Source organism: Lampetra planeri, chromosome 9 (genome assembly GCF_965212315.1).
Source record: "Lampetra planeri chromosome 9, kcLamPlan1.2.h2, whole genome shotgun sequence".
Taxonomy (NCBI): Eukaryota; Metazoa; Chordata; class Hyperoartia; order Petromyzontiformes; family Petromyzontidae; genus Lampetra; species Lampetra planeri.
Genome location: NC_136115.1, coordinates 6,668,722 through 6,684,916, shown reverse-complemented (window position 1 = coordinate 6,684,916; position 16,195 = coordinate 6,668,722). Strand labels below are relative to the sequence as shown.

Here is a 16,195-nt window from a genome sequence, read left to right as displayed (position 1 = left end):
TATAATGCACTTGGACCCCTTGGTGGCCTCTTTTGGGAAACGTTTATAATTTTCTTGATTTGTGAACGTTATGGATGTTTTAAGTTTCAATTTATGACACCACTGTTAGGCCAATCAAACCGAATTGCAAACACTGCACAGATAAATGTATCTGTCAGCTGACGGCAAAACCATTTTAAAAGGTCCAGTCATCTCTGCCATTAACTGTTTGTCAAATGCTGGTTCATAGAAAGCGGCCAGGATCAACTCAGTCCCATGGTCATCGTCCAGTGGTTAATAAAATAAGCACTGCTTGGTGAAAAATCAACAATGATTTTAACAATGAATCAAAATGCACTCTGAATGCTAAACTTTCACTATTAGCAAGAAATATTGAATACCATAAACGTATATTAATAAGTGGTCTCTTGATTTTTTTTTTAGTTAAAGTTTGCATGAAATTCAGCCGTTTCCAAACAGGCTGAATATATAAAATCATAAGTGATAGATCCTTGGCAATCAAGCAAAGAAACTTCTTACCATCTTCCTCGTTGGTGATGGTGATGATGGCGACATCGTTCTTGCCGATCTTGGCACCGGACGATTGTGAGCCAAGCGCCGAGCCGAGGTGCAAACGGAATTCCTCATCGCCCTCAAACTCCGTGTCGTCCACAATTCTCACAGTGCAATTTTTGGTCTAAAAAACAAACAGAAAGGTGAAGAGTGTTTTAGCTCACAGTCTCATGGGATAATCAAATAACTCTCACGGTATGTATAAACAGCACCTCCATAAAAAATACATTTACATATAGCGACTGCAGATATCAAAGATCCAATATGCCAGTACTGCAGGCTGCACAAGACTTTACCGAAAGAACCGAAGAGTATGCACAAGACAGTACAACTTTGCACACGAACCAGCCGTATTCCCACATCCATTTACTCACGAAGGTTTTGATCAACCTTGCCAGTGGTGCTCTATTCACATATTGCGTCCACATTGTACACCCGTGGCAGTGCATTTGTTCGAGACTCAACAGGTCGCAGCAGTATAGTGGTTGGCTCCGGGGCGGAAGTGCCTAGCGAGTTACCCACCTTCTCGCCGGGCAGGAAGGTGATGCGGGAGGCATCCGTGTCTGGCCGCTCCGTGTAGTCGTGATCGACGCGCGCCGAGCCGCGGCGTGTGAAGCAGCGCACGGACGACTGCGCACTGAGATCGCCACTGCGCAGCACGGGCACCGAGATGGAGCCCTCGCTCTCCTGCACCGCGTAGCCCTCTTTGCCAAACTGCACGCTGGGAACTAAATCGAATAAAATAAAATCGTTAACACATTCCGTATCGCCGCCATACTTAGGGCTACCACGGAGACGCTAAGTGTCGCAGAGGATGAGTATGAAGTAGTTGCACAGTAGGGGGCAATGTTGCTGCATGGTTTTATTTTTTTTTACCAAATTAGGTCACTTGCATGATATTTTTTGTTGTTGACAAAATTGGACCGTGACGCTGGCACATTTTTTCAAATAATGTCATGAGGTCCTTAACGACCGCTGCAAAGCAAGACGGCTCGTACTTTTCGGTTAATACACCCGCGGTATAAACCAGGGGGAGCCGCACGGCTCGAACAGCAAATATCTCCAAAAGCGGAAAACGCCCCAGAGACACGCAGGCGAAACGGAGGATGAGTGCAGGTGCTTTTGGAATGGGGTTGACGCAAGCTGGATTGGGGATCTCGTGTGCATGTCCGTGTGTGTGTCCCTGTGCGTGCCCGTGTGTGTGCCCGTGTGCACAGAAGTGTGGTTGTGGGCCTCTCTCGAGGTAAGGAACTCACTGTCCTGATAGGTGTCATTGATCAGCACGGTAGCGTGGGACGGTTCTGTGAGCTGCACGCCCTGCGGCGAGCTCAGAAACACCACAAACGTCTCGCCGCCCTCGATCACCGGGTGCTGCGTGTCGTCCAGGATCGTGATTGTGCAGGTCTGAAGGAGCATTAATATAACTCATTAGAGTTAAACAAAAGCAGCACATCGTGAAAAGTTAAAATAACGATGGTAGTAAAACTGTTGATCATAGTGTTTAATGTTTAACTATACTAAATTAATGAAACAGTTTCCATATCCGTAATAACAAAACACATTTAAATGTCTTTTTGGAAAGGTTTCAAATGTACTTACATTGAACCGCAATTTCCGGTACAGTACAATAAAGCATTGTACATCATTCCCATGCTAATGTTCTATCAACAAACAACGCACACATTAGATCTGCCGCGCATCGCCAATGCGTTTCATCACTCCACTTTCTCAAAACATTCCCTGCTGGTAACACGACCGAGACGTGTCTGGTTGCACACGACGGGGTGTGTAAATGGGCATCTCACCCCGTCCCGTCTCCCGGGAGCGAAGAGGACCTGGCGTGAGGTGGCCACGTAGTCGATGGCCGGAGTGGCAGAGAGGGGCTCCGAGGGACGGGTGGCGCACCACACCGAGGCGGCCGCCGACAGGTCCGATCCCTCCCGCACCACGGGAATGTCCACCGTGCCTGCGTGGTGGTGACACGCAGATCGTCATCATCATCGTCGTCGCCGAGACAGAAATAAAATTAACAAAAGGGTCGGCGAGCGATGGGTGAGTGGGACAATGGTCCAATCCTTGACGTGCAGGTTATGTCCACAGGCACCACGAGTGAGTCACCAGCTGAGATATACAAAACTGTTGTTATTAATTAAAACTACTTATCATAGAGGAATATTTTAAACAATTTTACACATTTAATTTTGCCAGGTGTGAATCCCCTCGAATACAGTACTCATCAGCAATCGGAGATTACTCGTTAATTATTAATTACCGTACCTGCGTCTTCGCTGACGCTGAACGCCGAGTCTCCCAGGTGGACGAGGGAGGCGTCGTTGGGGCCGGCGATGACGACGCGAGCCGTCGTGCGCTCTCCCAAACGCGCGTTGGGCGACGGCTCCGCCAGAGCCACCTAGCAACAGAGGCAGCGGCGCCCTCCGGTTAGCGCGGTTGGCTACGTACGGCGCGAAAGAAGTTCCACACGTGTACGTGCAAACAATGAATGCACACACATAGCTAAAGAGAGGGAGCTCCAATGCATTTCTCATTTACACATGGACACACAGGTGCAGCACTAGATAGCACACACGCAATGAGAATTAACACCTGCTGCACAAAGAAAAACGACTCGTTCCAAGAACACAATCCACTCTGTTGGACTGCACTCATCAATGTCATGGGTCCCGTGTTGGAGGAGATGTGACTCACACACACACTGGGTTGTGTAGTGGCCCAGGAGTGGATTCATGAACACATATGTGCGGATCATTTACTCTGTCGTCAACTAATAGACAAAACACGCACGCCAATGTAACGTGCACAGGGAAAGGCCAGAATCGGCGGGGGCCACCCTCCCCGTACCTGGAAGTCCTCCTCGGGCTCGCTCTCACTGTCATCCACGATGGTGACGGTGCAGGAGGCGGCCGTGACGCCGGGCGCGAGCACGAGGCGCGACTCTTCACCGCGCTGCCGCGACACGAAGTCGGAGCCGCTCGCCAGGAGGCCTGCGCCGCTGCCCCGCGCGGAGCCCGACACCGTGTGGCACACGGCCGACACCGTGCTGCTCGTGTCGCCTGTGACAGGATACGGAGGATGGGCCGAAGATGTGCGGTGCGTCACGAGGGTCAGAGTCTCGCGCACTCCCTTCCCAAACTGCTTTTTGTCGTAAGTTTGTTGTCCTTCCCCCCCCCCCAAACCTCCGATGAGCGCAGTTGGTTACGTACGGTGCAAAAGAAGCTCTAAATACGTACGTACTGTAGCCCGCCTTTCCTGGTTACCTTAACGTTCACGTACATGTACATCCCTTGTTAATCCACTGCTGGATGAAGGCTTCTCCACACCACGTGATTCGTGAGAGGAGGTGGGTGAGGTCATTTAACCGAAATTCACCATGCCGGTCAGTGCAAGTTTATGAAGGCGGAAAGCGTAGACGTGGGAGCGCACAATCGCAGCAACAACAACAACGGGCGCACCCTTGCGGATGACGGTGGCCTGCAGGGTGCCGTCACTCTCGTTGACGCGGTAGAGGCGTGTGTCGAACTGCAGCGTGGGCTCGTCTTCCGTGTCGTTGATGGCGACGGTGGCGCGTGTGCGCTCGCCCAGTAGCGCGTACGCCGGCATGCTGAGCTCCACGCCGAAGCGCTCCTCCCCCTCGAACACGGCGTCGTCGTTCACGATGATGGTGCACGTCTTGGTGTCCTCGCGCTCCTCGAACTGCACCTGCACTCGTTGAGCGGGTGGGGGGGGTGGCGGGCGCACCCGTGTGAGAAATATTCCCGTGTTCGCGTTTCAGGGATTATTCAGCTTTATGTGCCAGGCCAAGCGTCTCGTTGTGGATGCCAGATCTGAGTCGGTGCTTTTTGTGTGGTAGCGATGCAATGATGGATCCCACAACCACTGCATGTACCAGCCTCAACGAACCCCAATTGACGCCGCCTATGATCCGCAGCCCATGGTGATCTACTGCGTACTGCTGTACCCGAGCGTAAACCTGTGCAGTAAACCTTGTACGGCCAGCCGCAGTTTCAGGCACTCCGGCCCAAAGACCTGGAACTGGTCACTAGCAGATGTTTGGAATCCATCCTTAAGTCTGAGTAAGTTTTATCAATCGCCTTAAAGCAGTGTTATTCCAATGAGCATACGGCTTGTGATCGGCATACATTCATGATGGACTGGACCCCTAAGAGTGCACGATTAACTAGCGTTCAGACTTACTCCGAATTGTGCGTGCATGACTGGGAGGGGGGCTGATGTTGCCGTGTGCCGTGCTGTGGGGTCCTCGCCACGGTGGCAAGATGTTAACTACCTCGCCTGGTATACAGGAGGTCGTGGGTTCGATCCTGACACTGACGCATGTATATTTGGCGTTTGCATGTTCTCCCCGTGATCACGTGGATTTTCCTCAGTCCTCCGGTTTTTTCCCTCCACATTTAGAAACATGCATTCAGAGTATTTGGCTATAAATTTCTACGTGATAAGCCACGTCGTTGAGCTATCATTTGTGGCCAGGTCACTTCTGAAAAATAGCTGTACAGCTCAGTGGGCTTCACCTGGTAAAATAAAAAAAAATAGTAAAAAGAAATTGTTTTGTTTCCTCACCTGCGCCGCGTACTCAACGTAGTCATGAGCGCCACGCCGTGAGCCGGCGCCGGAGGAGGACGTGGCCGTGCCGGGCTCGGTGCGGCACAGCACGATGGCGTACTGGTTGAGGTTCCCTCGCCGTTTCACCGTCACGCTGACCGTGCCCGCCGTCTCGCTCGCGTTGTACCTAGACGAGACGAAGACGGAGTCAGCGAGCAGCGATTAACATCTAACGCGGGAGAAATCTAATTGACTTTAATGTCGCATTAAGAAGACTTTTTTTCTTCTTCAAAGATCATGTAAATAATATTTTTAAAAATTGCAGCACTTCTAATGCTGGATGGAAGCCCTCTGACGTCATCATTCATGGAAGCTGTTTAACCATACTTCATATATATCACTATAGTCTACTTAAATACGGTATTCCAGTCGCATCAATTAAAATGTAGGTTTTCACCACCAATATTACAATTGGTAATTGATTTAGAGTTAGCCCACATAATGACATGGCTACATTTCTGTACAAAGAGCACCTCCCACTGCCTTCACGGGTGCCCGTTAACAGCACTTGCCCCGACAGTCTGCTGAGGCTATGTGGGTGGGGGGGAGGGGCGATCTTTGTCTTTGTTTATCAAACCTGCGGTGCTGGAAGCTGATGATGGACCACTGGATGTGGAACACGTTGTCGCTGACCATGTTGGGCTTGCTGTCACGCACAGAGAAGCGGAACGAGTCCACGGTCTCCTCAACTTTGCCTTCCTCCAGCACGTAGCGCAGCACGCCCAGGTTCACCTCCTCTGTGTGGCCGAGAAAACAGCTGGGGTTCAGGCAGGTGGCACCTCCAACTCGAGGGATACATGTATTCGCTCGCCGAGTTCGTATGTACGTAGTGTAGTGTCCATTGCCAATGACAGCGGCATTGTACAACATGGGCTCACGCAAAGCGGCAGACACATTAACCCACATAGTTGCAGGCAAACACTGAAAATTATCTCGTACAATGACTCGTGTATATTTTTCTAAAGAGAAGATGGAACTAAGTAAAAGCAAATAACTCTTATCTCGTAGATACGTACCCAGAATGTCTGTTCGGGGATGTCTATCGCCAGTTCAAAGCTTCGTTAGTTAAAAAAATAAATGAAAATTTCGATGATACTATGTAGTTTATACTTTAGTTGTTTACGTGGTGGTTTAGTTACTGCAGATACATACTATTAACATTCCTTCTCTTTATTAATGCTACCCCTACCCCCTCCCTTTGATGCTGCTAATCCTGCATAATGCACGGGCATAATGACTTTAAACCCCTCGCCAAACCTCCTACGCATTTCACAAGTAGTACTAATCGCATATCTGCATTTCCCATAAATATGCTAAATTCCTATTGATATGCAAATTATTTTGTCAAGGCGCTCTCCCCCCCTCCAACCCAGCTTAGAAAAGACGCTCCAAGCCTGGGGTTGTCATTCAGACTCTGTCTTCTCGACAGACCTATTCTTCACCTGAGGACGGCTGCTTGCGTTGTGGCCGAAACGTCGTGAGAATTATTTTATTATGTTTTCTTTTTATTATTTTATTATTTCCATTCTACGTGACTTTACCGAAAGAAACAAGAAAATGTATTTAAATCACAGTCGTCTGTACCCTGTTGATGTCACTGGGGTGATATTGCTGCGTTAAAATGTTTACATGCTCCAGCAGTGGTGACAGGAGAGCACACCTGACCGAGATTTTTGTTTCTTTTTATCCTCACTAACGAAGCCCCGCACTCGTCAGATTTCCTGGAACTCACAGCGTATGTATCCATCTACAAGAAAGTACATTTTGGGCTGTGTTTTTCTTTCAAGGATGCTCTCTGCACACTAAGCTTGTGTTGATGTTCAAGAGTAAGAATCACACCTTGGGTGAAGGCTTTCACGGGAACGCCGAGCTTCAGCTTGTTCTCTAGGTGTCCATGCTTGGGGTTAGAGGTCACTTCATACACCAGCTGGGTATCATCCGTGTCAGGGTCAAGGGTCAACAGCTCCTTTTTGGTGATGTGATTGGCTGCCTGTCAATGGTAAAAATATACACAGTATTTTAATAACACCTCCATTAACTCCTGTCCACACTCCACACCCGCAAATGAGCTGGTAATGGAAATAATTTACAAGAGCACACAGTTTTGTTTTGACCCAAAAGCTACAATTTTAAAATCACCTGCAATTATGAATTTATGCAATGTTGATAATGACCAAGATGCCTCTGTGTTACATTGAGAGGCCTCCATGTTGAGCTGGTGGCATTACCCCTCCGTGAACTCAAAACAAGGCAAGCACTTGCATGTGAATTATGGGGTAATTGGTGCCTTCTGCTAAATTTCCACAACCATTTTCCAGAGCCCACTTAGTGAATGGCTCACGTAGTGTTCAAAGATCAAAAGCGAAAATGATCATTTAATGTCCCCTTCGCTCCGCCAGCCGCAACGCCGTGGCCTCGGTCTCTCCCCCGCTGGCTCGGGTGAGGTTTTGCTATCTCTCGCGAACATCTATAACTTTTGTAATTTTCCAGCATGTGTTTTATTAATACAAAAACACAACCCTAAAATTGATCTTAGCGAGGGATGCTACCCACTGTGGATCTCAGTTCTACATTGACCCTTTGGCACCACAACTGGTTCTGAGGGTGGCCCAGATAAAAGCCTGCTAATCCGTCAGCCAGGTGAGGGCAACAGAGAAAATTTCTGATTAAGGCAGCCTGTGAACCTAGCCAGCACCCTTCATAGTGGTGGTCGACATGTGGCTTAAGAGCAGCCTCCACAAAAAGGTGGAAACCTTCAAGGCCCTCACCTTGCCCTCGATGTACTCAAGCCACTGCAGGCCCAGGTTGGTCACGATGCGGGGTGTGCCATCATCCACTGGGAGGATTTCAATCTGGAACTTCTGAGGCAAGGCCGTCACCACCTGGAACAACGGCGCACATGTTCACCACAAGCAGTCACACTCAATCCTCTCCTCGCCGATAATTATCAACCGCACTAACGTCAGTACACCGAGTTATCACTGGTCAATTGCACTGATCTGTCCTCATAATATTTATTAGTGGCTGTGGGAGTTCAAAGCAAGACAGTGAGCTCACAAAACAAGGATTTGTAAATAATGTGCATACAAAGAGATTACTACATTTGCTGCGAGTTTTTTTGTTGCATATGTTTAAATATAAAAAATGTACTATACAGAAAGCTACTGAAACAAAGGCCCAGGCCTTATATATATTACATATATAATAACTGCCTTCTTGGCCTCGCACTATGTCAGTTGGATTGCCATGCAACAAACACCCAAGACAGGTCATGCAGGAGGGTGCACCACTTAGTGAGGCCTACTCTTCCAAACAGGCTAGATGTCTTGGAAAAGGTCAGAGTCCCTACCCTTGACCTCACTGCACGAGACCTAGCGATCGACTGCGGTGTACCCATTTACAATGCTGGGTGAACAGAGGTGGAAGGATTTAAGAAACTTGCCCCACTGTTTCAAGTGCTGCACCAGAAGATTGAACCGGCCACCTCTGGAGCGTAAGTCCAGTGTGCAAACCATTACACCAGGGCAGTATCCTGTGCCTCAACAGAACCCTTCAATAAACGGTTACGGTCGATGGAAACGTAACAACGCGGTTACGACGACGCAGCTAAGAGCGGCCCCGCAGTGACCGATCCACCCACCTCAGCACTGCCCTCCCTGAGCACGAACAAGGGGTTGGTGCCGTCGCCGACGGTGAACGCGAAGTTGTCGCGCAGCGTGTTGGAGCCGTCGTGGCTGTAGCTCACGCGGCCCTGGTACACGTCCTCCATGGTGAAGGTGGAGGCCGCCTGCCAGCCAGCGCCGGCCAGGCCCCCTGCGCCTCCTCCGGTCCCGCGCTCGATGGCGCCGTGTCGCGGTGGCTGCACCACCGTGAACGTGATGGAGTCCGGCTGTCGGGTGATGCAACGCGGGTGTCCGTTAATAATGAATACAAAAAATGGTCACGTTTTAAATGTAGTATACGGATGTGGAAAATTGTACGTGGGTTATACTCGACTTCGAGTGTTTGCCGTGTTAGTTAATTCACCGTAACGTGCAACCATCGTGTTTGATAAATCCTCTCGTGCGTAAATACAATTGTCGAATAGTCCAATAATAATTATTAGCAGTAGCATAGCGTGGTTGGCATTGGCCCTGGTGCAAGTCATCAAAGGGGGCCCCCACCTGTCAAAATACACCCCCCTCATCATAACCTGGTAACCTGGACTCATCTGCCTCGTGAGCTCAAGCGCAATTGCACCTCCTGCACCCTTGATGGCTACGCCACTGCTTATTACCATTGGATAGCTCCGATTAGCATGGTTGGCAACGTACGGTGCAAAAGAAGTTCAACATACATACACACGGCAACAGCTCGTACTTTTCAATTCCACCATATTACCACAATGGTAACTACTGGAGCTGGAAGGCAGCGGGGCCAACCTGCGTGTCGGCGTCTGTGGCCTTGAGCTCGAACTCGGTGATGGGCTTGCGCACGCCCTCCTGCACACGCATGCCGAGGCTCTGCACCACGGGCAGCGAATCGTCTATGGGCGCGATGCGGATCCGCATCGTCTGCCTCACCTGGCGCACGCACACACACACACATGGTCAAAGATCCCCCCCAAAAAACCGTTGGCAGGCTTGATAGAGCAAACACCGTTAGCGAGCACCTATTAAAGCCAGCAATAGCGCCGCACCGTACCACATTGATATCAGGTATTCATTTTATGTCTGGTTCAGCCTAGAGGAGACCCAGGATTGGTTCCGGTATTATCAAACTCGGGATTTGTAGCGCACTGCTCGTGTTGTTTTGGCGCTCGCTGTGTCTCTTGCCACTTTTGCAAGACGTGTTCGCATTTGGTTATGTTTCACTGTTGTTGTTGTTGTTGTTGATTTTATTTGTTGACGCAGATAAGAAACATTCTGCCGTCAGCTCTTTAACAATAATGACCCGCGGAAGACCTTGGTGAGAAAAAAAAGTAATTCAGCACATAAATCATAACACTGCAGACACGGAGTCGCAAACGCATTTGAGGAAAACAACATTCAAGTAATGCGCCAATCAAGTAACACACTGGCGGGTAATGCGCGTCAATACTGAAGCACCAAGTCGCACCGAGTCCACCAATCACACGTGCAGGGATGTTTAGTGCATATCAGAAGTATAACACCACATTGCGCGGGTGTTCGCTCATCACATGTGCAAAGAGAAGGGATATCGTGAATTCACTGACTCCACTAGATGACATCATCACCTAGCAGCATGCATTGCATGACCACTTTCCAAACGGGGGCCCTGTGTAATTGCATTTGCGTGGCCCCACTCCACCAATAAGCGCAATTTGAAGCGCTTGAACGAATGTGTAAAAAAGAAAATCAGAAACCTCCCACCCCCCAATATACTATGACAGCTGCTTTCCTTTTAAAACAGTAAAGGATCGTGTGATAAAATTTATTTAGAAATGTGGCCACCGATACGTTTGGCACATGCAGTTGGACATTAGCATCCTTACATGGGATTCAAGTCACAAGCAACATCACCCAGTGTGACTCCCGGTGCGATGCTGAAAATAGCCAATCGGTGGGAAGATGCGAGTGATGTAAAGAGACGTCGACGGAAGAAACTCAAGAAAATGAAACTAAAAACTCAAGTGTTTAAGTCGGAGATGCAGGCCAAATTCCAAGTACTAATTAGCAAAAATTGTAACATTAGCCATTCAAACCAAACGTGGGACACTATAAACGTGATATATATCCTTTGATCCAGCATAAACAATTAGTTTAGTAAACGAAATTTGTGAGATTACTTGCATACCACCTGAAAGGGCTGGATTGGTTTTAAGACGCTGAGGTCATGGATCTGCTTGGGTTACGGATCTGGCTATTTCAGGCAGAGGTTTATTGGGAAAGGGTCTTGTGAAAAGGCAGCCCCAGCATTTCAAAAATCCTGGCCGCTGTACATTTTCCCATGTAGTGTAAATCAAAGGCTATGCGCTGCAGGATATAAATACTACGGTGATGACTGTGGTGCACTTCGCTCACGTCATGTGTCACTCCTCAATGACCCTCTGGATAGTGCCAGCTGGTTATAAATGGAACAGCTTGGCAACACGCGTAAAAACAATTTACTTGATCTGTATATTCATTTCATTTTTATTTTATCTGATGTCTACGCACTACACCGATTTATGTAACGCAATTTGTATTTATGGGACAACAAATATAAATGATATAATTATGATTATGTTAATGTGTTTACATCTTAATATATTACGTATGTTTACGTTGGTTTATACTTGTGAATAATAGTAATAATACTCTGTAAATGATTAATTACACCGGTCCTGGGGCTATTTTAAAACGGGAGAGAGGGTCAATTCGGTGCTGAAAGTCTTCTCGTTTTTCAGTTTTTTGCAACATCCGAAAAAAAAAAATCGCCCATCATCCGAGCCAACGCACTACTTTTGAGCGAACGTGTATGGAATGGGTGGCGGTTTCGTGCCCAACGGCCCGCTCCCCGCGGTGGGCCACGGTAGGCCACGGTGGGCCACGGTGGGGCGTGTTGTTTGCCGCGGCGGGCCGCTCGCCTCGTTGCTGCCGTCAGACACGGTGAAGGTGAAGTCGTCATCGTGCTTCTCCTGCGAGCTCGTGTGCACGTACTGCACGCGCCTCGCCGCCAGGTCTGCCTGCGAGAACGACGTGACCGCCCGGCCTGCGAACAGAGCCCACACATGCACACAGTTAATTCGCGTGTGTACACAAAAAAACAAGGATTCCCCCCCAACCCCCTCGCCCCTCTTACAGCCCAAACAAGCTGTTGGGGAAAGTGCTGTTAGCGACCACCCATGAAGTTCCGGAGAACGGGCACACGAGGGGGTGGGTGACCAACACCTCGCCCGGCCATCTTCGTCTCCCCAGTACTGACGTTTACACACCGCACCGAGCACTCGTTTTTAAGGCTGAGTCGACCTAGCGGAGGCCCAGCACCGGTTCAGATATTCATCACCGATATTTGCTGTGAGCGGGATTCAAACTCGTGTCGCCGGGTTAGTAGCACAGTACGCTATCCACCTTTACGACTGCTCCACACAATATACACACTCACAGGCGCACACACAAAGGCACACACGTGACCCCCCACAACCCTCCCATTTTGTCTTCCCTTAACACCCCCTTCTCCCTCCAGTTGTAAACTGTTCTTCAGTGTTTCGCCAAGCTCGAATGTATGGCCACAATGTTCTGTCACCCGAGTAAGCGACTGTGTCTGTTGTTGAATGTATGTTTTAATTTAAGGTGTCAATTACTAGTTGATTTGAAGATTTCGTGACTGCAGGAATACGTACTCTTTGGTTCTTACGGTAAAGTCACATAGGTATAAAATAAAATAAATCACGACGTTTCTGGATTAAACAGTCTGCCTCAGCAGCAGACCATGCTTTCCCACCTGATGACGGACGCTTGTGTTGCGCCCGAAACGTCGTGATTTATTTTTATTTTATACCTACGTGACTTTACCGTAAGAACCAAAGAGTATCAATTACTAGTTGTTTTGTTTTATTGTGAGCATGGCCACGTGAATCAACTGTTCATGTTAATTAATCCTTTCCCATTTCATGTACGTGCATGTACGTCATCATTTTTTCTTCTGATTCCGTCCCTATAATGTACACGTACGTCATTTTATATATTAAATAACTTTATCAGTATGTCTTCAGGTTGAAACACGTACCGAGGTTCCCACAACGCCATGTGGGAGGGTGTGTGGCACAGTTTCGCGCCAGGTAACAGAGTTGCGGTCATGTCGCCACAGTTCTCTGCGGCGAATACAATGCCTTTAAAAACAACGGTGCCATGCCCCTCTAAGCAAAATGTGCGCGAACCGTTTGCGGATTCCGAGATTCAGCGGTGAACGGGACCCACCTTGCAATTTGCAGACATCTCAAAACGGGAAAGGGTTAACTGCTCGTGCCTCTGTTGTTGTGCACAGCACAAGGCACCCCCCCTCTCCCCGCCGGGTGTCTCCATACCCGGATTGGCGAGCATCTCAAGGCGGCCGAGCGAAGGCCCCCGAGCGACGCGGTAAAGCAGCTGTCCCGGCTCCGTGTCCGCGTCAGTCACAGACAGCACCTCCGTGCCCAGCTTGGCCACGGAGTTCTCCTCCACCACCAGCTCCTTGTTCACCTCCACCACGGGCGGAAGGCGGTCCTCTGTGAGAATAGATTATTTAGTCGATTCGTATACATTCTACGCGATCGGTTCACGTGGACCCCCGGCAGCCGCCGGAGCTTCTACATTCACCCTAAAGACAAAATAATAAAAAAATTAAGTCAAGACACCAAGAGGTGAACACCAACGTCAAATAGAATGGGGAGTGAATCATTACATAACTGAACCCTACGTCTTTGAAAAATGTCCAAAAAGTTGCTCGTAAAAAAATTTACATAAAGAAAATGCAATTGCCGATACTATCGCTGTTCGTTGAAACATGGTGTGAATAGGCTGTAGTGCTGATTTGCAAAACCAAATAATCAGGGATGTATGTGTATAAACATCTCAGACCTAGGATGGTGATGTGGAAGGACTGATCGATGAGCTTGTTTCCCTCTTGATCCACGATGTCAAACTTGAAGGCAAAGCTTCCACCATCCTCCCCCTTGTTGTGTCTGTATTCAAGCAGCCCTGCCAGAGAGGAGAAGCACAATCACCAACAATGGCAATAACTAACTGAGCAACGTGTCGCATCAACTGAGAGCAATCGATTATACTGAGAAATGAATGTTTCAATAATCTGGCCAGAAGGTTTCTCTAAATATGACCATTACAATGGTGTTGCTGATGGTGATGATAGTAATGATGAAATCAACACAACTGCAAAAAAACACATGACCATGACCGCAATTACAATGCATTCATAAGCGAACGACTCCACAGTTGTATTGGGATAGATGTGCATATCAAAAAATCACTGAGTCGCAAATGCCTTCCCGCTGATACCTTTGTTGATATCGGCCTGCGTGAAGCTCTTGACGGGGCCCTTGGCAGAGACCTGCTGTTGTGTTTGCTGGCCCTTCGAGCCAGCTTTGGGCCCGGCTTGGGCGAGCAGCAGATGGCCCACGGGCGCGTCACGGACCACGAAGAACTTGAGCTGCAGAGTGTCCGAGTCGACGTCCGTGGCTTGCAGCTGCTGGGCCGTGATTGTAGCGGCCGAGGCTGGGGAATGCGAGCAGCGGCAGCGCTTACAGACGAGCACCAACATCAATCATGCCGCGTAGCACACGGGGGTGGTGGGTTGGGAGTGGGGGGGGGGTGCAGAAGCTTTACTGGAGGTGTTCATTCCGGGAATGCTTTCGAGTTGACAAACGCAAGCTACTGCGAGGGCTCCAGTGAGCTAGTGGAGTAGCACCAGTCTCTATGAAGTATAATGATATACATTGCAATGTCCATTATCCGTGGTCCTAATCGATCTGTTAAAAAGAATACAAATGTCTGTAAAGGCTTCTTCCTCTTATTCACATCTTCTGCGGACCAAAGAAAATACCTGGAATTGATGGGAATTAATTATATTATTGGTTTCTAACCATGAATAACAACTGCCCAGAAGAAGTGTGTCAGAAGTGATCAAATAAACCTATTATAGAAGGTGTTTTGCAGATAAGACCCAGAAAATGCAGCAGATTAATCTTACTTTTCGTGTTTATTTTTGGACACCTTTGTGGATATCAGGAGTTATTTTCATGAATATGATGCATCGACAGCACCCCTCTATAGATGCAAATAAGCAGAGTTTATTACAATTAATATTACACTTAAATAAATGAACCAGTAAATAAGACCCATATGAGTAATGTAATAGTCAATGCCAAGCAGACATCTGTTGCTTTAACATTAAAGTAGATTGAAGTAGTCATGCATTGGTATTAAATACGAATTCTCCATCAAACCAAATTCATATATACAAAACAGCACTTCTCAGCATAACAAACTGCAATGACAATATACATTTGTAGATTAAACATTCTTAATCTACGTCTACAAGATTAACTAACACAAAGATCCCCCATATAACCTACATACACTGTCAGGGCAAGTATTGTTAAAGTGAGCACCTATGAAGGTCGGCACAGTGCACAAAAGGGTGGTGTGACCAGTGCCACAAATTGCTGCCTTTTTCTATCCAGAGCTGATGTTTGCACATCAAACCAGTTACTCATTCAAGACTGAGTTGATCTGCACGAGGCCCGAAGACTCGTTTAAATATCGCTCATCACTGACATTAGCCAGAGCTGGGAATCAAACTAAGGTCACCAGATCTGCGGTGCAGCACGTCAACTACTGTGCCCCTGCCTCACCCAAACATTGCAACACACATCTTTCTGTCTCCATCTATATCGACGATCCTTGCCGGGACAGTGGCTGCCGTTTTTGTTGCTGGGGATTCTCTGATGTCCACCTAGGCCAGGGGTCGCCAAATCAAAATAACCAGAAGAGCCATTTTTTTTTATTCGGTAAAACAAAAACAAAAAACCTCAATATTTCAAAGCCACAATGCATGTGAATAGCGTGACGAAGCAGCCCTTAAAAAGCCACACGCGGCTCCGGAGCCGCAGGCTGCTGACCCCTGACCTCGGCCGAAGCGGGAAAGGCAGGGCCTCCCACACACCATGTAAACGGAATGTAGCATACACACAAACACACGCACACACACTGCCAGACACAGGTCGCAGGAAGCCCACGCGTGAGGCCCGCCAGCACCGTATCTCACCGGCCTGGATCTGCAGCCCACGGTTGATGGCCATGCGCGGGATCTCGGAGCGCGACTGCTCCACGGACACAGCGACACGGCCGTTCTGCGAGTGCGCTCCGTCCGACACGGACAGCCGAAACTCGTCCACCGCGCCGTCCGTGCCGTCGTGCGTGTAGGACAGCAGCCCGTCCACCACGTCCTGGAACGTGAAGGTGGAGCCCTGAGCCAGCTCCCCATCGCCGGCTCTCTCTGACCGCCGAGCCTTGCGGCTCAGCTTGCC

At 48.7% G+C, this 16,195-nt stretch overlaps 1 protein-coding gene across 1 annotated transcript in view; it reads right to left on the bottom strand.

Annotated features, from left to right (window-relative positions):
• FRAS1 (Fraser extracellular matrix complex subunit 1) overlaps positions 1-16,195 on the bottom strand; it is a 55,616-nt gene that overhangs the window by 17,668 nt on the left and 21,753 nt on the right. Inside the window, exons 15-32 of the mRNA XM_078597533.1 lie at positions 15,934-16,194; positions 14,166-14,381; positions 13,731-13,850; positions 13,199-13,378; positions 11,759-11,883; positions 9,612-9,752; positions 8,831-9,079; positions 7,959-8,072; positions 7,030-7,180; positions 5,768-5,927; positions 5,149-5,317; positions 4,023-4,269; positions 3,412-3,623; positions 2,830-2,962; positions 2,358-2,518; positions 1,809-1,956; positions 1,075-1,280; positions 520-676 (exon numbers count right to left, since the gene is read on the bottom strand). Of these exons, the coding sequence (XP_078453659.1) occupies positions 520-676; positions 1,075-1,280; positions 1,809-1,956; positions 2,358-2,518; positions 2,830-2,962; positions 3,412-3,623; positions 4,023-4,269; positions 5,149-5,317; positions 5,768-5,927; positions 7,030-7,180; positions 7,959-8,072; positions 8,831-9,079; positions 9,612-9,752; positions 11,759-11,883; positions 13,199-13,378; positions 13,731-13,850; positions 14,166-14,381; positions 15,934-16,194 (3,150 nt within the window). The remainder of the gene's footprint in view (positions 1-519; positions 677-1,074; positions 1,281-1,808; positions 1,957-2,357; positions 2,519-2,829; positions 2,963-3,411; positions 3,624-4,022; positions 4,270-5,148; positions 5,318-5,767; positions 5,928-7,029; positions 7,181-7,958; positions 8,073-8,830; positions 9,080-9,611; positions 9,753-11,758; positions 11,884-13,198; positions 13,379-13,730; positions 13,851-14,165; positions 14,382-15,933; position 16,195) is intronic.